Source organism: Salvelinus alpinus, chromosome 37 (genome assembly GCF_045679555.1).
Source record: "Salvelinus alpinus chromosome 37, SLU_Salpinus.1, whole genome shotgun sequence".
Taxonomy (NCBI): domain Eukaryota; kingdom Metazoa; phylum Chordata; class Actinopteri; order Salmoniformes; family Salmonidae; genus Salvelinus; species Salvelinus alpinus.
The window spans coordinates 15,553,673-15,569,133 of NC_092122.1; the positions used below are offsets into that span (position 1 = coordinate 15,553,673).

The 15,461-nt window shown below is 48.6% G+C and overlaps 1 protein-coding gene across 9 annotated transcripts in view; it reads right to left on the bottom strand.

Moving 5' to 3' along the window:
• LOC139566028 (membrane-associated guanylate kinase, WW and PDZ domain-containing protein 2-like) overlaps positions 1–15,461 on the bottom strand; it is a 268,774-nt gene that overhangs the window by 76,371 nt on the left and 176,942 nt on the right. For all 9 annotated transcript variants that reach the window (XM_071386857.1, XM_071386856.1, XM_071386859.1 and 6 more), the window contains exons 4-6: positions 11,627–11,842; positions 8,820–9,051; positions 7,004–7,083 (exon numbers count right to left, since the gene is read on the bottom strand). In XM_071386857.1, the coding sequence (XP_071242958.1) occupies positions 7,004–7,083; positions 8,820–9,051; positions 11,627–11,842 (528 nt within the window). The remainder of the gene's footprint in view (positions 1–7,003; positions 7,084–8,819; positions 9,052–11,626; positions 11,843–15,461) is intronic.

A 15,461-nucleotide genomic window follows, 5' to 3' on the forward strand; every position in this document is an offset into this window, starting at 1 on the left:
CTCTCAGGTTTTAATATGATATCTGAGTGAGACTGACTAACAAAGTCAATGGGGGCCCCCCGGCTGGTAATTCAACCATGATAGCCTGCCTCTAAACTAACCGAGCAAACTATTTTTGTTTTGCTGACATTGACTGACAATCAGTGACTGACATAAGAGAAAAAGTGATCTGAGGGCTTCAAAAGGGAGGCTGCCAGTTGTCCATCCCTGAACTAGATGATGATGGGTTCCTGGGATTCTTTCTAAGACATTCTCTTTGTTTCCTCTTTCTTGTCATCTTCCAAAGTGGTCAACTATCTTCCTGTCTCCTCCATCCTCCTGCTTATCGTTTGGATGGCCTGAGAATAATGGAGCCCTACTGTCTGTGTATATACAGTATGTGTGTGTGTGTGTGTGTGTGTGGGGGGGTAAGTGTTTATCAGACAGACATGATTGACTAAGCTGGGCTCAGCTAGAATGATTCACTCCACAAATGAGACCTCATCTCGAACGTGCTGACTGTCTGTGTGTCTGATATGAGCTTCATTCTCCTCAGCCTGACTGTCTCTGTGTCTGATATGAGCTCCATTCTCCTCAGCCTGACTGTCTCTGTGTCTGATATGAGCTCTATTTTCCTCAGCCTGACTGTCTCTGTGTCTGATATGAGCTTCATTCTCCTCAGCCTGACTGTCTCTGTGTCTGATATGAGCTCCATTCTCCTCAGCCTGACTGTCTCTGTCTGATATGAGCTCCATTCTCCTCAGCCTGACTGTCTCTGTGTCTGACATGAGCTCCATTCTCCTCAGCCTGACTGTCTCTGTGTCTGATATGAGCTCCATTCTCCTCAGCCTGACTGTCTCTGTGTCTGATATGAGCTCCATTCTCCTCAGCCTGACTGTCTCTGTGTCTGATATGAGCTTCATTCTCCTCAGCCTGACTGTCTCTGTGTCTGATATGAGCTCCATTCTCCTCAGCCTGACTGTCTCTGTGTCTGATATGAGCTCCATTCTCCTCGGCCTGACTGTCTCTGTGTCTGATATGAGCTCCATTCTCCTCAGCCTGACTGTCTCTGTGTCTGACATGAGCTCCATTCTCCTCAGCCTGACTGTCTCTGTGTCTGACATGAGCTCCATTCTCCTCAGCCTGACTGTCTCTGTGTCTGACATGAGCTCCATTCTCCTCAGCCTGACTGTCTCTGTGTCTGATATGAGCTCCATTCTCCTCAGCCTGACTGTCTCTGTGTCTGATATGAGCTCCATTCTCCTCAGCCTGACTGTCTCTGTGTCTGATATGAGCTTCATTCTCCTCAGCCTGACTGTCTCTGTGTCTGATATGAGCTCCATTCTCCTCAGCCTTACAACGCTGCTATACCCCTGTCTACTACTCAACAGATAAATCTCACCCAGACGAGAGAGAGATAGAGAGATAGAGAAGGGGTGATAGGAGAAAGATGGAGGGTGAGACTGATGGGGAAGATAGAGCGGGAGATAGGATGAGATAGAGAGAATGATACAGGGAAACAGAGAGCGATGAGAGTGAGAGAAAAAGAGGAGAGAGAGGGAAGACAGAGTGGGAGACAAAGGGAGAGAGAGGGAAGACAGAGTGGGAGACATAAAGGGAGAGAGGGAAGACAGAGTGGGAGACATAAAGGGAGAGAGAGAAGACAGAGTGGGAGACATAAAGGGAGAGAGGGAAGACAGAGTGGGAGACATAAAGGGAGAGAGAGAAGACAGAGTGGGAGACATAAAGGGAGAGAGGGAAGACAGAGTGGGAGACATAAACGGAGAGAGGGAAGACAGAGTGGGAGACATAAAGGGAGAGAGAGAAGACAGAGTGGGAGACAGCGGGAGAAGACAGAGTGGGAGACATAACGGGAGAGAGAGAAGACAGAGTGGGAGACAGCGGGAGAAGACAGAGTGGGAGACAAAGGGAGAGAGAGAAGACAGAGTGAGAGACAGCGGGAGAAGACAGAGTGGGAGACATAAAGAGAGAGAGAGAGAGAGGGAAGACAGAGTGGGAGACAGCAGGGGAAGACAGAGTGGGAGACATAACGGGAGAGAGAGAGAGAGGGAAGAGAGAGAGGGAAGACAGAGTGGGAAACAGCGGGGAAGACAGAGTGGGAGACTTAACGGGAGAGAGAGAGAGAGAGAGAGGGAAGACAGAGTGGGAGACAGCAGTGGGAGACATAACGGGAGATTCAGTGAATAAGCTCAATCAAAGTGAAAGGGAGAGAGAGGGAGACAGACGAGAGAGAGAGAGACAGAGACAGAGACAGAGACAGAGACAGAGGGAGAGAGAGAGAGAGAAGGACATGAGAGAGAAAGAGCGAGAGAGCGAGAGGGGGAGAGATAGAGAGACAGACGAGAGAGACATAGTGTGTGAGAGGGGCTTCAGGGTTGGAGAGACAGCGCGGGAGTCTGAAGCAGAATCCTCTATCAATGCCGGAGATCACTCAAAAGCACATTGCCGAATGGAGAAAAATGAGAGAGAGATTTTTCATCCAGAAGGATGCAAAAACATCCTATTCCTCACCTCATGGTCATAGGCTGTATCTCTTCTGCAATACTATATCACTGCATAGCGTCTTCTTTCCCCATCCGTCTCCTTACTCTTCCTCTCTTAGTCACACCATCTAAATTATACTCACTCTCTTTCCCCTCTGCCGCCTGTGTGTGTATGTGTGTGCATTTGTGTCTGTGTGTGTAGTGTCCATTCTGTGGTGGTGCATAGCTCCCTACTCCCAGCGGGGGATAAAGAGGTCTCTGTTAACCACCCTACCCACTCCCCCAGTCTCTCTACAGGGGCTAAAACTAGCACTATCTCCACACAGGTCAGGTAACACAACACGGTTATAAAGACCCTGTACACATCTACAAGTGTCAGACAAGGACCCCAAATAAACCACTTTCCTCAGTGACTGATGACTATTCATATATAATGAACTTCCGGCGCCGAAAAGAGATGGCCGCCTCGCTTCGCGTTCCTTGGAAAATATGCAGTATTTTGTTTTTTTACGTGTTATTTCTTACATCGGTACCCCAGGTAATCTTAGGTTTCATTACATACAGTCGGGAGGAACTACTGAATATACGATTAACGTCAACTCATCATCGTTCCTACCAGGAATATGACTTTCCCGAAACGGATCCAGTGTTTTGCCTTCCACCCAATACAATGGATCTGATCCCAGCCGGCGACCCTGTGCGACGCCGAAAAAGGGGAAAACGAGACGGTCTCGTGGTCAGGCTTCGGAGACGGGCACATCGCGCTCCACTCCCTAGCATACTACTCGCCAATGTCCAGTCTCTTGACAATAAGGTTGATGAAATCCGAGCACGGGTAGCATTCCAGAGAGACATCAGGGATTGCAACGTGCTCTGCTTCACGGAAACATGGCTAACTCAAGGGACGCTAACGGAGTCGGTGCAGCCAGCTGGTTTCTTCATGCATCGCGCCGACAGAAACAAACATCTTTCCGGTAAGAAGAGGGGCGGGGGGGTATGCCTTATGATTAACGAGAAGTGGTGTGATCATCATAACAACACACAGGAACTCAAGTCATTCTGTTCACCTGATCTAGAACTCCTCACAATCAAATGTCGACCGCATTATCTACCAAGGGAATTCTCTTCAATCATAATCACAGCCGTATATATTCCCCCCCAAGCAGACACATCGATGGCCCTGAACGAACTTTATCTGACTCTTTGTAAACTGGAAACCACACACCCTGAGGCTGCATTCATCGTAGCTGGGGATTTTAACAAGGCTAATCTAAAAACAAAACTCCCTAAATTCTATCAGCATATCGATTGTGCTACCAGGGCTGGAAAAACACTAGACCATTGTTATACTAATTTCCGCGACGCTTATAAGGCCCTCCCCCGCCCCCCTTTCGGAAAAGCTGACCACGACTCCATTTTGTTGATTCCAGCCTACAAACAGAAACTCAAACAACAAGCTCCCGCGCTCAGGTCTGTTCAACGCTGGTCCGACCAATCTGAATCCACGCTTCAAGACTGCTTCGATCACGCGGATTGGAATATGTTCCGCATCGCGTCCAACAACAATATTGACGAATATGCTGATTCGGTGAGCGAGTTCATTAGGAAGTGCATTGACGATGTCGTACCCACAGCAACGATAAAAACATTCCCAAACCAGAAACCGTGGATTGACGGCAGCATTCGCGTGAAACTGAAAGCGCGAACCACTGCTTTTAACCAGGGCAAGGTGACCGGAAGCATGACCGAATACAAACAGTGTAGCTATTCTCTCCGCAAGGCAATCAAACAGGCTAAGTCTCAGTACAGAGACAAAATCGAGTCGCAATTCAACAGCTCAGACACAAGAGGTATGTGGCAGGGTCTACAGTCAATCACGGATTACAAAAAGAAAACCAGCCCCGTCGCGGACCAGGATGTCTTGCTCCCAGACAGGCTAAACAACTTTTTTGCCCGCTTTGAGGACAATACAGTGCCACTGACACGGCCCCCTACCAAAACCTGCGGGCTCTCCTTCACTGCAGCCGAGGTGAGTAAAACATTTAAACGTGTTAACCCTCGCAAGGCTGCAGGCCCAGACGGCATTCCCAGCCGCGTCCTCAGAGCATGCGCAGACCAGCTGGCTGGTGTGTTTACGGACATATTCAATCAATCCTTATCCCAGTCTGCTGTTCCCACATGCTTCAAGAGGGCCACCATTGTTCCTGTTCCCAAGAAAGCTAAGGTAACTGAGCTAAACGACTACCGCCCCGTAGCACTCACTTCCGTCATCATGAAGTGCTTTGAGAGACTAGTCAAGGACCATATCACCTCCACCCTACCGGACACCCTAGACCCACTCCAATTTGCTTACCGACCCAATAGGTCCACAGACGACGCAATCGCAACCACACTGCACACTGCCCTAACCCATCTGGACAAGAGGAATACCCATGTGAGAATGCTGTTCATCGATTACAGCTCAGCATTTAACACCATAGTACCCTCCAAACTCGTCATCAAGCTCGAGACCCTGGGTCTCGACCCCGCCCTGTGCAACTGGGTCCTGGACTTCCTGACGGGCCGCCCCCAGGTGGTGAGGGTAGGTAACAACATCTCCACCCCGCTGATCCTCAACACTGGGGCCCCACAAGGGTGCGTTCTGAGCCCTCTCCTGTACTCCCTGTTCACCCACGACTGCGTGGCCATGCACGCCTCCAACTCAATCATCAAGTTTGCGGATGACACTACAGTGGTAGGCTTGATTACCAACAACGACGAGACGGCCTACAGGGAGGAGGTGAGGGCCCTCGGAGTGTGGTGTCAGGAAAATAACCTCACACTCAACGTCAACAAAACAAAGGAGATGATTGTGGACTTCAGGAAACAGCAGAGGGAGCACCCCCCTATCCACATCGACGGGTCAGTAGTGGAGAAGGTGGAAAGTTTTAAGTTCCTCGGTGTACACATCACGGACAAACTGAATTGGTCCACCCACACAGACAGCGTTGTGAAGAAGGCGCAGCAGCGCCTCTTCAACCTCAGGAGGCTGAAGAAATTCGGCTTGTCACCAAAAGCACTCACAAACTTCTACAGATGCACAATCGAGAGCATCCTGTCGGGCTGTATCACCGCCTGGTACGGCAACTGCTCCGCCCACAACCGTAAGGCTCTCCAGAGGGTAGTGAGGTCTGCAGAACGCATCACCAGGGGCAAACTACCTGCCCTCCAGGACACCTACACCACCCGATGTCACAGGAAGGCCATAAAGATCATCAAGGACAACAACCACCCAAGCCACTGCCTGTTCACCCCGCTATCATCCAGAAGGCGAGGTCAGTACAGGTGCATCAAAGCAGGGACCGAGAGACTGAAAAACAGCTTCTATCTCAAGGCCATCAGACTGTTAAACAGCCACCACTAACATTTAGCGGCCGCTGCCAACATACTGACTCAACTCCAGCCACTTTAAAAATGGGAATTGATGGAAATTATGTAAAAATGTACCACTAGCCACTTTAAACAATGCCACTTAATACAATGTTTACATACCCTACATTACCCATCTCATATGTATATACTGTACTCTATATCATCTACTGCATCTTGCCATCTTTATGTAATACATGTACCACTAGCCACTTTAAACTATGCCACTTTATGTTTACATACCCTACAGTACTCATCTCATATGTATATACCGCACTCTATACCATCTACTGCATCTGCCATGCCGTTCTGTACCACCACTCATTCATATATCTTTATGTACATATTCTTTATCCCTTTACACTTGTGTGTGTGTGTAAGGTAGTAGTTGTGGAATTGTTAGGTTAGATTACTGTTGGTTATTACTGCATTGTCGGAACTAGAAGCACAAGCATTTCGCTACACTCGCATTAACATCTGCTAACCATGTGTATGTGACTAATAAAATTTGATTTGATTGATTTGATTTGATATAATGGTATACGTTAACACCCATCCTTTCAGCTCTCGGATCAAAACACTGATGACTATTCATATATAATGGTATACGTTAACACCCATCCTTTCAGCTCTCGGATCAAAACACTGAAGACTATTCATATATAATGGTATACGTTAACACCCATCCTTTCAGCTCTCGGATCAAAACACTGAAGACTATTCATATATAATGGTATACGTTAACACCCATCCTTTCAGCTCTCGGATCAAAACACTGATGACTATTCATATATAATGGTATACGTTAACACCCATCCTTTCAGCTCTCGGATCAAAACACTGATGACTATTCATATATAATGGTATACGTTAACACCCATCCTTTCAGGTCTCAGATCAAAACACTGAAGACTATTCATATATAATGGTATACGTTAACACCTATCCTTTCAGGTCTCGGATCAAAACACTGAAGATATTGCAAACCGCCATCAGACGATGAATAGATGCTAATGATTTGGACCCAAAAAGGAATTGAAAGGTTTTACGGGAGAGAGAGTTGAGTGACTTTGAAAAGGGGAGAGAGAGAGCGAGAGAAGAGAGACACTTACCGTCCTCTTTGCATTCTTCTGGTGGCTTCGCCTTCTTCGCCAGCCGCGGGTCCAGCCACGACGTCGTCTTGGTGTTGTGGCTTGACGAGAGAGAAGAGGAGAGACAGTGACAGAAAGAAAGAGCGAGAGAGAGCCAGTGAGGGAGGAGGTTCTCAATTCAGCATCATTTCAGAGAAAAAGAGACGTTCCCCTGTGTGCCCACCCTAAACTGTCTGGCGAGAAGAAAAAAAACTTTAGGTTAACAAAATGGCAATCGATACTTTTAATTTGCACACTGTTTCTCATTAGTGCAGGTAAGGATGGAGGGATGGCGGGAGAAGGGGAGAGGTGTGAGTGATAGAGCTGAACAGCTGTGGGCTTGGCAGGATCAACACTGCAGGCTGTAAAACTGGACTGTGATCAGATGAGAGGCGGTGCCAAGGAAACTTCAATGGATCTCTTTATCGCATCTGAGGACATAATGCCCTCCCTTGAAGACGATGACAGGACAAGAGGGGGAAGGGAGGGAGGGAAACATGGCTACAGGAAAGCGGGATTATCCCCGAATCCACCCTTGGGAGGTGGGGACACTGTGAGCACTAACTGAAAATCTTGGGTGATGAAATGCCCCTTCCTCTCTCTCTCTCTCTCTTTTAACACAATCTCTTCTCGCACCTCTCCCTTTCCTTCTCTCTCTCTCTCTCCCTCCTTTTTCCTTTTGATTCTGCCTTTCAATCTCTTCCCACCCCTCTCTCTTTCCCACCTTCCCTTCCTCCTTCTCCCTCTCTTGCCATCTCTCCCTGTCTTCCCCTGTATCTCTCTCTCGGAGGAGGAGGATTCTGGATAAACAAATTGATCGAATCTGGAGACAAATCAAAGGGAGCCATCCCGTTGGCATCTGGTACCGCCTTGGCACCGCATCATTTACTTTTCCTAAAACATACAGCTACAAATTTGGCGGCTAAACGCGTTAGCACACAACGTTCCAGATTGATTCATCTAGATGCAGGAACACACAGGGCCTGGGTGGACGAGACATACGGAGACCTAGTCTGCAGTGGCTGGAATTAACAGTCTGCCTCTGTGGAGGAGAGGATACACAAGAGGTATGTGGCTGGCTGACCGGTTGCCCGACTGGCTGGCTGACCGGCTGACTGGCTGGCAGACAACTACATTAAAACGAACCCTGCTGGATGTTTTCTCTGCTACTCTATTATACGACACAATGAAAGGCAGTCCTCTGAGAATAGGATGATGTTTCTGTCACATAAATTCGAACGATTGTTAATTTCCTAAAGGATTCTGTAATAACCTGCCTATCGACTGATGTACATACACAGACAGGCACGTACACACTCACACAGTCAGAAGACGTTTAAATATTATTCAAATGTGAGAGAAAGACAACTCACCTCTACAATTATATTGTAGCAGTAAAAATCTAACAGACCTGTTGTAAAATAGCTCCAATACAGCTGGCCACACGGAACAATAGAATTCATTACAGTGTGTGTGTGTGTGTGTGTGTGTGTGTGTGTGTGTGTGTGTGTGTGTGTGTGTGTGTGTGTGTGTGTGTGTGTGTGTGTGTGTGTGTGTGTGTGTGTGTGTGTGTGTGTGTGTGTGTGTGTGTGTGTGTGTGTGTGTGTGTGTGTGTGTGTGTGTGTGTGTGTGTGTGAAAGCTGCTTAAAATTCTTGGGCAACTTTTACCTTCTATTCTCCCTGGTGAAACATAGCATGGACAAGAACCTCTAAATCTCATTACAACAACAGTCAACTATTTTCGCGAGCGCGCACATTGGGATAATTTGACACCGTTCTCTTCAGCGCAGACACTTACTCGATAAAGTACACCTCTCCCTTCTCTGTGTAGGCCATCTCCCAGTTGCCTGGCAGGGGGCCAAGCTCACTCTCATTCTCATCTGGCTTGGGGGGCGACTTGGCTAGCTCGCCCCCCTCCTCCTGGGGGACCTCGTTGTTAGGGGTGGTGGGGGTCTCGGTGGGGGGACAGGTCTGGGGAGGGACGTCCCCTGAGGAGACATCTGTACTCTTGTCTTCATGTTCGCTGGACTCTGAGAAGGAGAAGAGAATGACAGGTGAGTCAGAGCTGACATTACTACTGGAGGACCAGGGGACGGAAGAGAGGAGGGGGGAAGGTGAGAGGTGAGAGGGGAGGGGAGGAGGGAAGGGGAGAGGGAAGGGGAGAGGGGAGGATGGAAGGGAAAGGGGAGAGGGGAGGAGGCAAGGGGAGAGAGGAGAGATGAGGAGGGACGGGGAGAGGGGAGGGGAGATGAGGAGAGGGGAGAGATGAGGAGGCAAGGGAAGAGAGGAGGAGGGAAGGGGAGAGGGGAAAGGGGAGAGATGAGGAGGCAAGGGAAGAGAGGAGGAGGGAAGGGGAGAGATGAGGAGGCAAGGGAAGAGAGGAGGAGGGAAGGAGAGAGAGGAGGAGGGAAGGGGAGAGGGAAGGGGATGAGGGGAGAGGGGAAGAGGGAAGGGGAGAGGGGAGGAGGGAAGGGTAGAGAGGAGGAGGGAAGGGTAGAAGGGAGAGAGGAGGAGGGAAGGGGAGAGAAGAGGAGGGGAGGGAAGAGAGGAGGAGGGAAGGGGAGAGAGGAGGAGGGAAGGGGAGAGGAGAGGAGGGGAAGGGGAGAGAGGAGGAAGGGACAGGAGAGAGGGGAAGGGGAGAGAGGAGGAGGGAAGGGGAGAGGGGAGAGAGGAGGAGAGAAGGGTAGACGGGAGGGAAGGGGAGAGGGGAGGAGGGAAGGGAAGGGAAGAGAGGAGGAGGGAAGGGGAGAGGAGGAGGGAAGGGGACAGGGGAGGAGGGAAGGGGAGAGGGGAGGAGAGAGGAGGAGGGAAGGGGAGAGAGAAGGAGGGAAGGGGAGAGAGGAGGAGGGAAAGGAAGAGAGGAGGAGAGAAGGGAAGAGAGGAGGAGGGAAGGGGAGAGAGGAGGAGGGAAGGGACTAGAGGAGGAGGGAAGGGGAGAGAGGAGGAGGGAAGGGGAGAGAGGAGGAGGGAAGGGGAGAGGGGAGGAGGGAAGGCGAGAGAGGAGGAGGGAAGGGGAGAGGGGAGGAGGGAAGGAAGAGAGGAGGAGGGAAGGGAAGAGAGAAGGAGGGAAGGGAAGAGAGGAGGAGGGGAGGGGAGAGGGGAGGATGGAAGGGTAGAGGGAAGAGAGGAGGAGGGAAGGGAAGAGAGGAGGAGGGAAGGGGAGAGGGGAGGATGGAAGGGGAGAGGGGAGGAGGGAAGGGTAGAAGGGAGAGAGGAGGTAGCGCGGAGAAGGGGCAGCGTGATTGAGTGCCAAGGAAAAAGAGATGGAATGGGATAAAAAGAAAGATAGAGAGGATTTCAAATAGGGAGAGGGTGGCAATTACACAGGGACAGAAATAGAGAGATAGATAGATAGATATATAGATAGATAGAGCGAGAGAGAGTAAGGATACCGAGCAGAGAGAGATGGAGAGTGATTGAAAGAGAGAGGGACATAGACAGAGAGAGCAGAGTGAGAGAGGTGGCAGGCAGAGGAGATTGAGAGAGAGTGGAGGAGCTGATGATATGTCCTAGTTTGAGTTGTGGCGCTTGGTTGGGCCGTCCCAGAGGACAGCCACAGCAGCAGCAGGCAGAGGTAGGGAGGGAGAGTTCATCTATGAGCTTTCTACTCACATCACACTGTCTTCTCTCTCTCTCTCAACCTGTATATGGACTGTCAACCTGTATATACACTCAGTAACAGAAAACTACAGTGCAGCTCTAGGCTGAATACTCAACATCGACCCTTTCTCAGCTTTGTTCACATAGCCCAATGAATAGCAGAGCTACTGTGAGAAATTACAGGAACATGAGACTACTCCAGTCCTATGGCTCAAGGACATTTATATGGGTTACCTGACCAGAACATACAGTATAATGAATAGGTTGATCAATAATAATGGATTGCATATATAATGTAAAGCCATTTTCTAAAGGTCTCAAAAGGTTTTACTAAACAACTACCGTAACAGTGTCATTTATTTTTACATTAATACATGTCAAGTCAAAATGAATGATACTATTTTGTTTCATGGCTTACATAGGGTTTCTCCGTTCTTATATTAAGTTAGACAGCCAGTATTTTTGCTCCTAGTTGAGAGTAATGACTGTGACGTGGCTTGCATTGATCCAGTAAATCTGCTTAGTGGAACCCCACGCTTGATCTGATCACAGCCTCTCTGTGTCGGTGCGGGGGGTGGAATCTAGCCTCTGGCTATGTGACCTAGTCTAACTGTACTGTGATCTGATCTAATGACTGGGAGATGGGATACAGTGTAAGGCTGTTGTCTCTAAACACGATCAGTCCTGTTACATGAGATGCTTGAGGGATGTACTCATGCTATTTACAGGCACTAGAACTCCACAGCTTTTCATTTAGACTATCTATGATGATGATGATGATCTGAGCTCTCTGTAGGCAGTAGGGACTTGTATCCATCCTTTATTATGTTATTGTATGGGCCTGACTGAGAGCTGGTTGCTATGATGTAACCTAGACGATAGACTGTTGCTATGTTGTCTGATCAGATCCCAGGGGTCGGTGCTATCTCATTTCGGCAGTGAACTTGTTGTCATGACGAGGATCTATAGTTGCACATCAACACTATGTCTGCGGTGGAACCTAACCTGGGGTGATGCCATTGCCGTTGCCATTGACAACAGGCCTCTCCTCCTCCTCATCCTCGGGTGGCTCGATGCCGGCCTTCTCCATGTTGCTGACCGACTTGTTCCGTTTCCTCTTCCCCTTGGAGCTGGGTCGGGCGCCCGGCAGGAGCTGATCTGTTACATTTAGCAGCAGAGGGCTGGGCTCGCACGGGGGCTTGGGGGTGCCGTAGTAGTTCTCTAGAGAAGGAAGGAAGGGATACTTCACATTAATGATCATTTTATATACTTAGTCAGTCATACACACATCATATTTTACTTAGGTGCTGGTGGGTGAGGTTAAAGAATCAAAATGGCCAATGTGACAGACTGATGTTTGAACTTAGGTCTCTCCATGAGACTGTGTTAGCCCCCCATGAGACTGTGTTAGCCCCCCATGAGACTGTGTTAGCCCCCCATGAGACTGTGTTAGTCCCCCATGAGGCTGTGTTAGTCCCCCATAAGACTGTGTTAGCCCCATGAGACTGTGTTAGCCCCCCATGAGACTGTGTTAGCCCCCCATGAGACTGTGTTAGCCCCCCATGAGACTGTGTTAGCCCCCCATGAGACTGTGTTAGTCCCCCATGAGACTGTGTTAGCCCCATGAGACTGTGTTAGCCCCCCATGAGACTGTGTTAGCCCCCCATGAGACTGTGATATCCCCCCATGAGACTGTGTTAGTCCCCCATGAGACTGTGTTAGCCCCCCATGAGACTGTGTTAGTCCCCCATGAGACTGTGTTAGTCCCCCATAAGACTGTGTTAGCCCCATGAGACTGTGTTAGTCCCCCATGAGACTGTGTTAGTCCCCCATAAGACTGTGTTAGCCCCCCATGAGACTGTGTTATCCCCCCATGAGACTGTGTTATCCCCCCATGAGACTGTGTTAGTCCCCCATGAGACTGTGTTAGTCCCCCATGAGACTGTGTTAGTCCCCCATGAGACTGTGCTATCCCCCCATGAGACTGTGGTATCCCCCCATGAGACTGTGTTAGCCCCCCATGAGACTGTGTTAGTCCCCCATGAGACTGTGTTATCCCCCCATGAGACTGTGTTATCCCCCCATGAGACTGTGTTAGCCCCCCATGAGACTGTGTTAGCCCCCCATGAGACTGTGTTATCCCCCCATAAGACTGTGTTATCCCCCCATGAGACTGTGTTATCCCCCCATGAGACTGTGTTATCCCCCCATGAGACTGTGTTATCCCCCCATGAGACTGTGTTATCCCCCCATGAGACTGTGTTAGCCCGCTGATCTAAAGCCTAGGCTATTCCTCCTACAGTGCATCCACTTTAATAGCTACAATGCTCAGATCGAAAATGATCTGAGGAAGTTTCACCTCACTATTAAACGTGATATATGAGCAATTTAGAGCATTTTTGCTATCTTTTCATAATAGTTATCTGTACCAGAGGACCGAGACACACATTCAGGAGTTGAACCTCAAGTCACATGGGTGAGCAGTGAGCACTGCCACTGTACAAACCTGCTTAATATGCAACACGCCTGAGTTTTGGACACATTTTGTTTGCCTTTGATGATACGTTTATAAAAAGATTTGCTTGGATGTTTTTCTCCTCTTGTTACAAGTTAATATTCAATCGCTAAAGTAGGGATCATAGTAGACAACACAGGCACAAACGGAACATTAAATTAAACTGTCTATTTAAAGGGAAATATATTGTATAATGAAATATTGAAAGGGAGAGAGCAAGTGAGAAAGTCACGCGGGAAGATGATGTCATTATTACATAACCCAATGGGACCAGGACCAGGACCAGGAAGTGGAAGGTCAGTTGACGTCCTGGGAGTTAAAGTTCATATAGTTCTTAAAAGTTCATACGTAAGTGTCAAGGCACGTCAAGGGGAGGTACTCAAACACAGTCACACACTCCACAACACATATACCTACAAATACACCCACCCACATGACTTCATATTGGTAACTAAAGCCTGACACTGTCTGGCCCACACCCCAGGCATTTTCACTAACATCACTGTTTGCCCTTTTGTGTCTGCTGGCAAGTCAGTGTTATCCTCCGGACATCAATCAATCACTAAACCATGCACAGATTCCTAGTGATTGAGTGAGTGTGTGTTGTAAATAAATAAAGAAGAAGCCTGTCTCTCTCTCTGTGCTCTGTGTGGTCGTCCCGTCTGTCGCCAGCTCCCAGCATGCAGAGCGTTTCTGGGTTCGTTCTGAACGTGCTCCCCTGGGCTTCTCCTCGCTGATGCTTTCACACATCACCCACTCTGATCCTCCAGCCCCTGAGTCTGCTAGCAGAAGAGTGTCTGGCAAGATCTCGTCCACACACATAGGCATGCATGCACGCAAACATCCTCTCCTACAGCTTTAGCCCAGAGATACCTGGCAAAGTCCAGAGACAGCGGATGTCCTTGTTAAGCTGATGTGAGATCTGATTAAGTGTTTGGTCTCCACTCTCTGTAAACACTGTGTGAAATGGACTGGGGGGAGATATGATGTTGCCACGGCAATGGAACCAAGTTTCCTTGAGAGCAGGCTTCAAGGCACTGCCTCTCCACTGGAGATTAGGTTCTGAAGCTAGAGAGGGTTTCTATGAGAGTGATATTATCCTGCACCTTTCAGTGGTGCTTCAGTACTTCTGGAGGAGAAACCAGACACCCAAAGATATTTTGAAATCCAATGAGATTGTTCTAATCCTGGGGATGAAGTATTAAAATGATCAACCCCATCAACACGTATGCCGCAGACAGTTGTAGGACCATGGAGAAAATAGTAGCTGGAAAGTCCTATGTTGGTTTGTATCTCAGATATTTGCTGTGGTTAGAAAAAGGACCTGTGAATTTTTGTTCGCATTGCTGAGTACACAGTGAGTGACTCAAATGAAAAAACATTGCTGTAAAAAAGTGAATTGAATGGAAAGGCTTAAAACCACAGACCACAGACTATTAAACCTAAAATCTAAAAGCATTTTCAGTCAGACTTTCCTGAGAAATCAAATCTAGAATGCACAAAAACAGTATGCCGCATTCTTCAAACCTTCAAACATTCCTACACAAACTGAAGACAACCTCCAGTAGTATGCTACAATGCTAAATGAGTTGCATACCTTACTGTTAGCTAAACGAAAGCCAAGAGACACACTGACCCACCCTCTGACCTTCCCAAGCAAGGCTTTTGTAATGATGAAAATACAACACTGTGGATAACATTAACCCGGCAGTCTAGAACCATTTTTGTTAGTTCTTTCCAATGTGTCAAGTAATTATCTCTCTCTCTTTCTCCTTCTCTAATTGAGCATTACATATTAAAAAGGTAAATGTTGGTGGTACAGCCACCGAGAAGAGAAGAAGGGTTCTCTCTACGGAAGACGACATCCTCGGAGAAGTGATACACGGCCTCAATCGGAGAGAGAATCTAACATGGCAACCGCTCCTGGCAACCAACCGTTAAATTGACCATCTGCAATTTATTTTTCTGCCATGACAGGCACGAGGCTGAGCGGGAGGGCTCAGCGAGGGAACAGACATGGAGTTAATGCATTATCTGTCTGTGTGGTGGAGTCCCCTCTATCTGACAGAGTGGAGAGCCAGTAGTTTAGTACACCCAGCACAGAGCCACACAGACCAGGGCAGATGGAGAGAAACTGGAGTGAGTTGTGTTTATTCTGGAGCCATTAGGGCTCAGAGGAGAGCCAGCATGGAGGAGATAGCGGAGTGGGGAGGTGTAGTGGTGGTGTGGGGGGTGTGTGCGGGAGTGTGTTTGCTCCACTCTGATTAAAACAGCTTTTCTGTAATCTACGTTATGATGTCACAGTGATGTGTGAGAGCTGTCTAA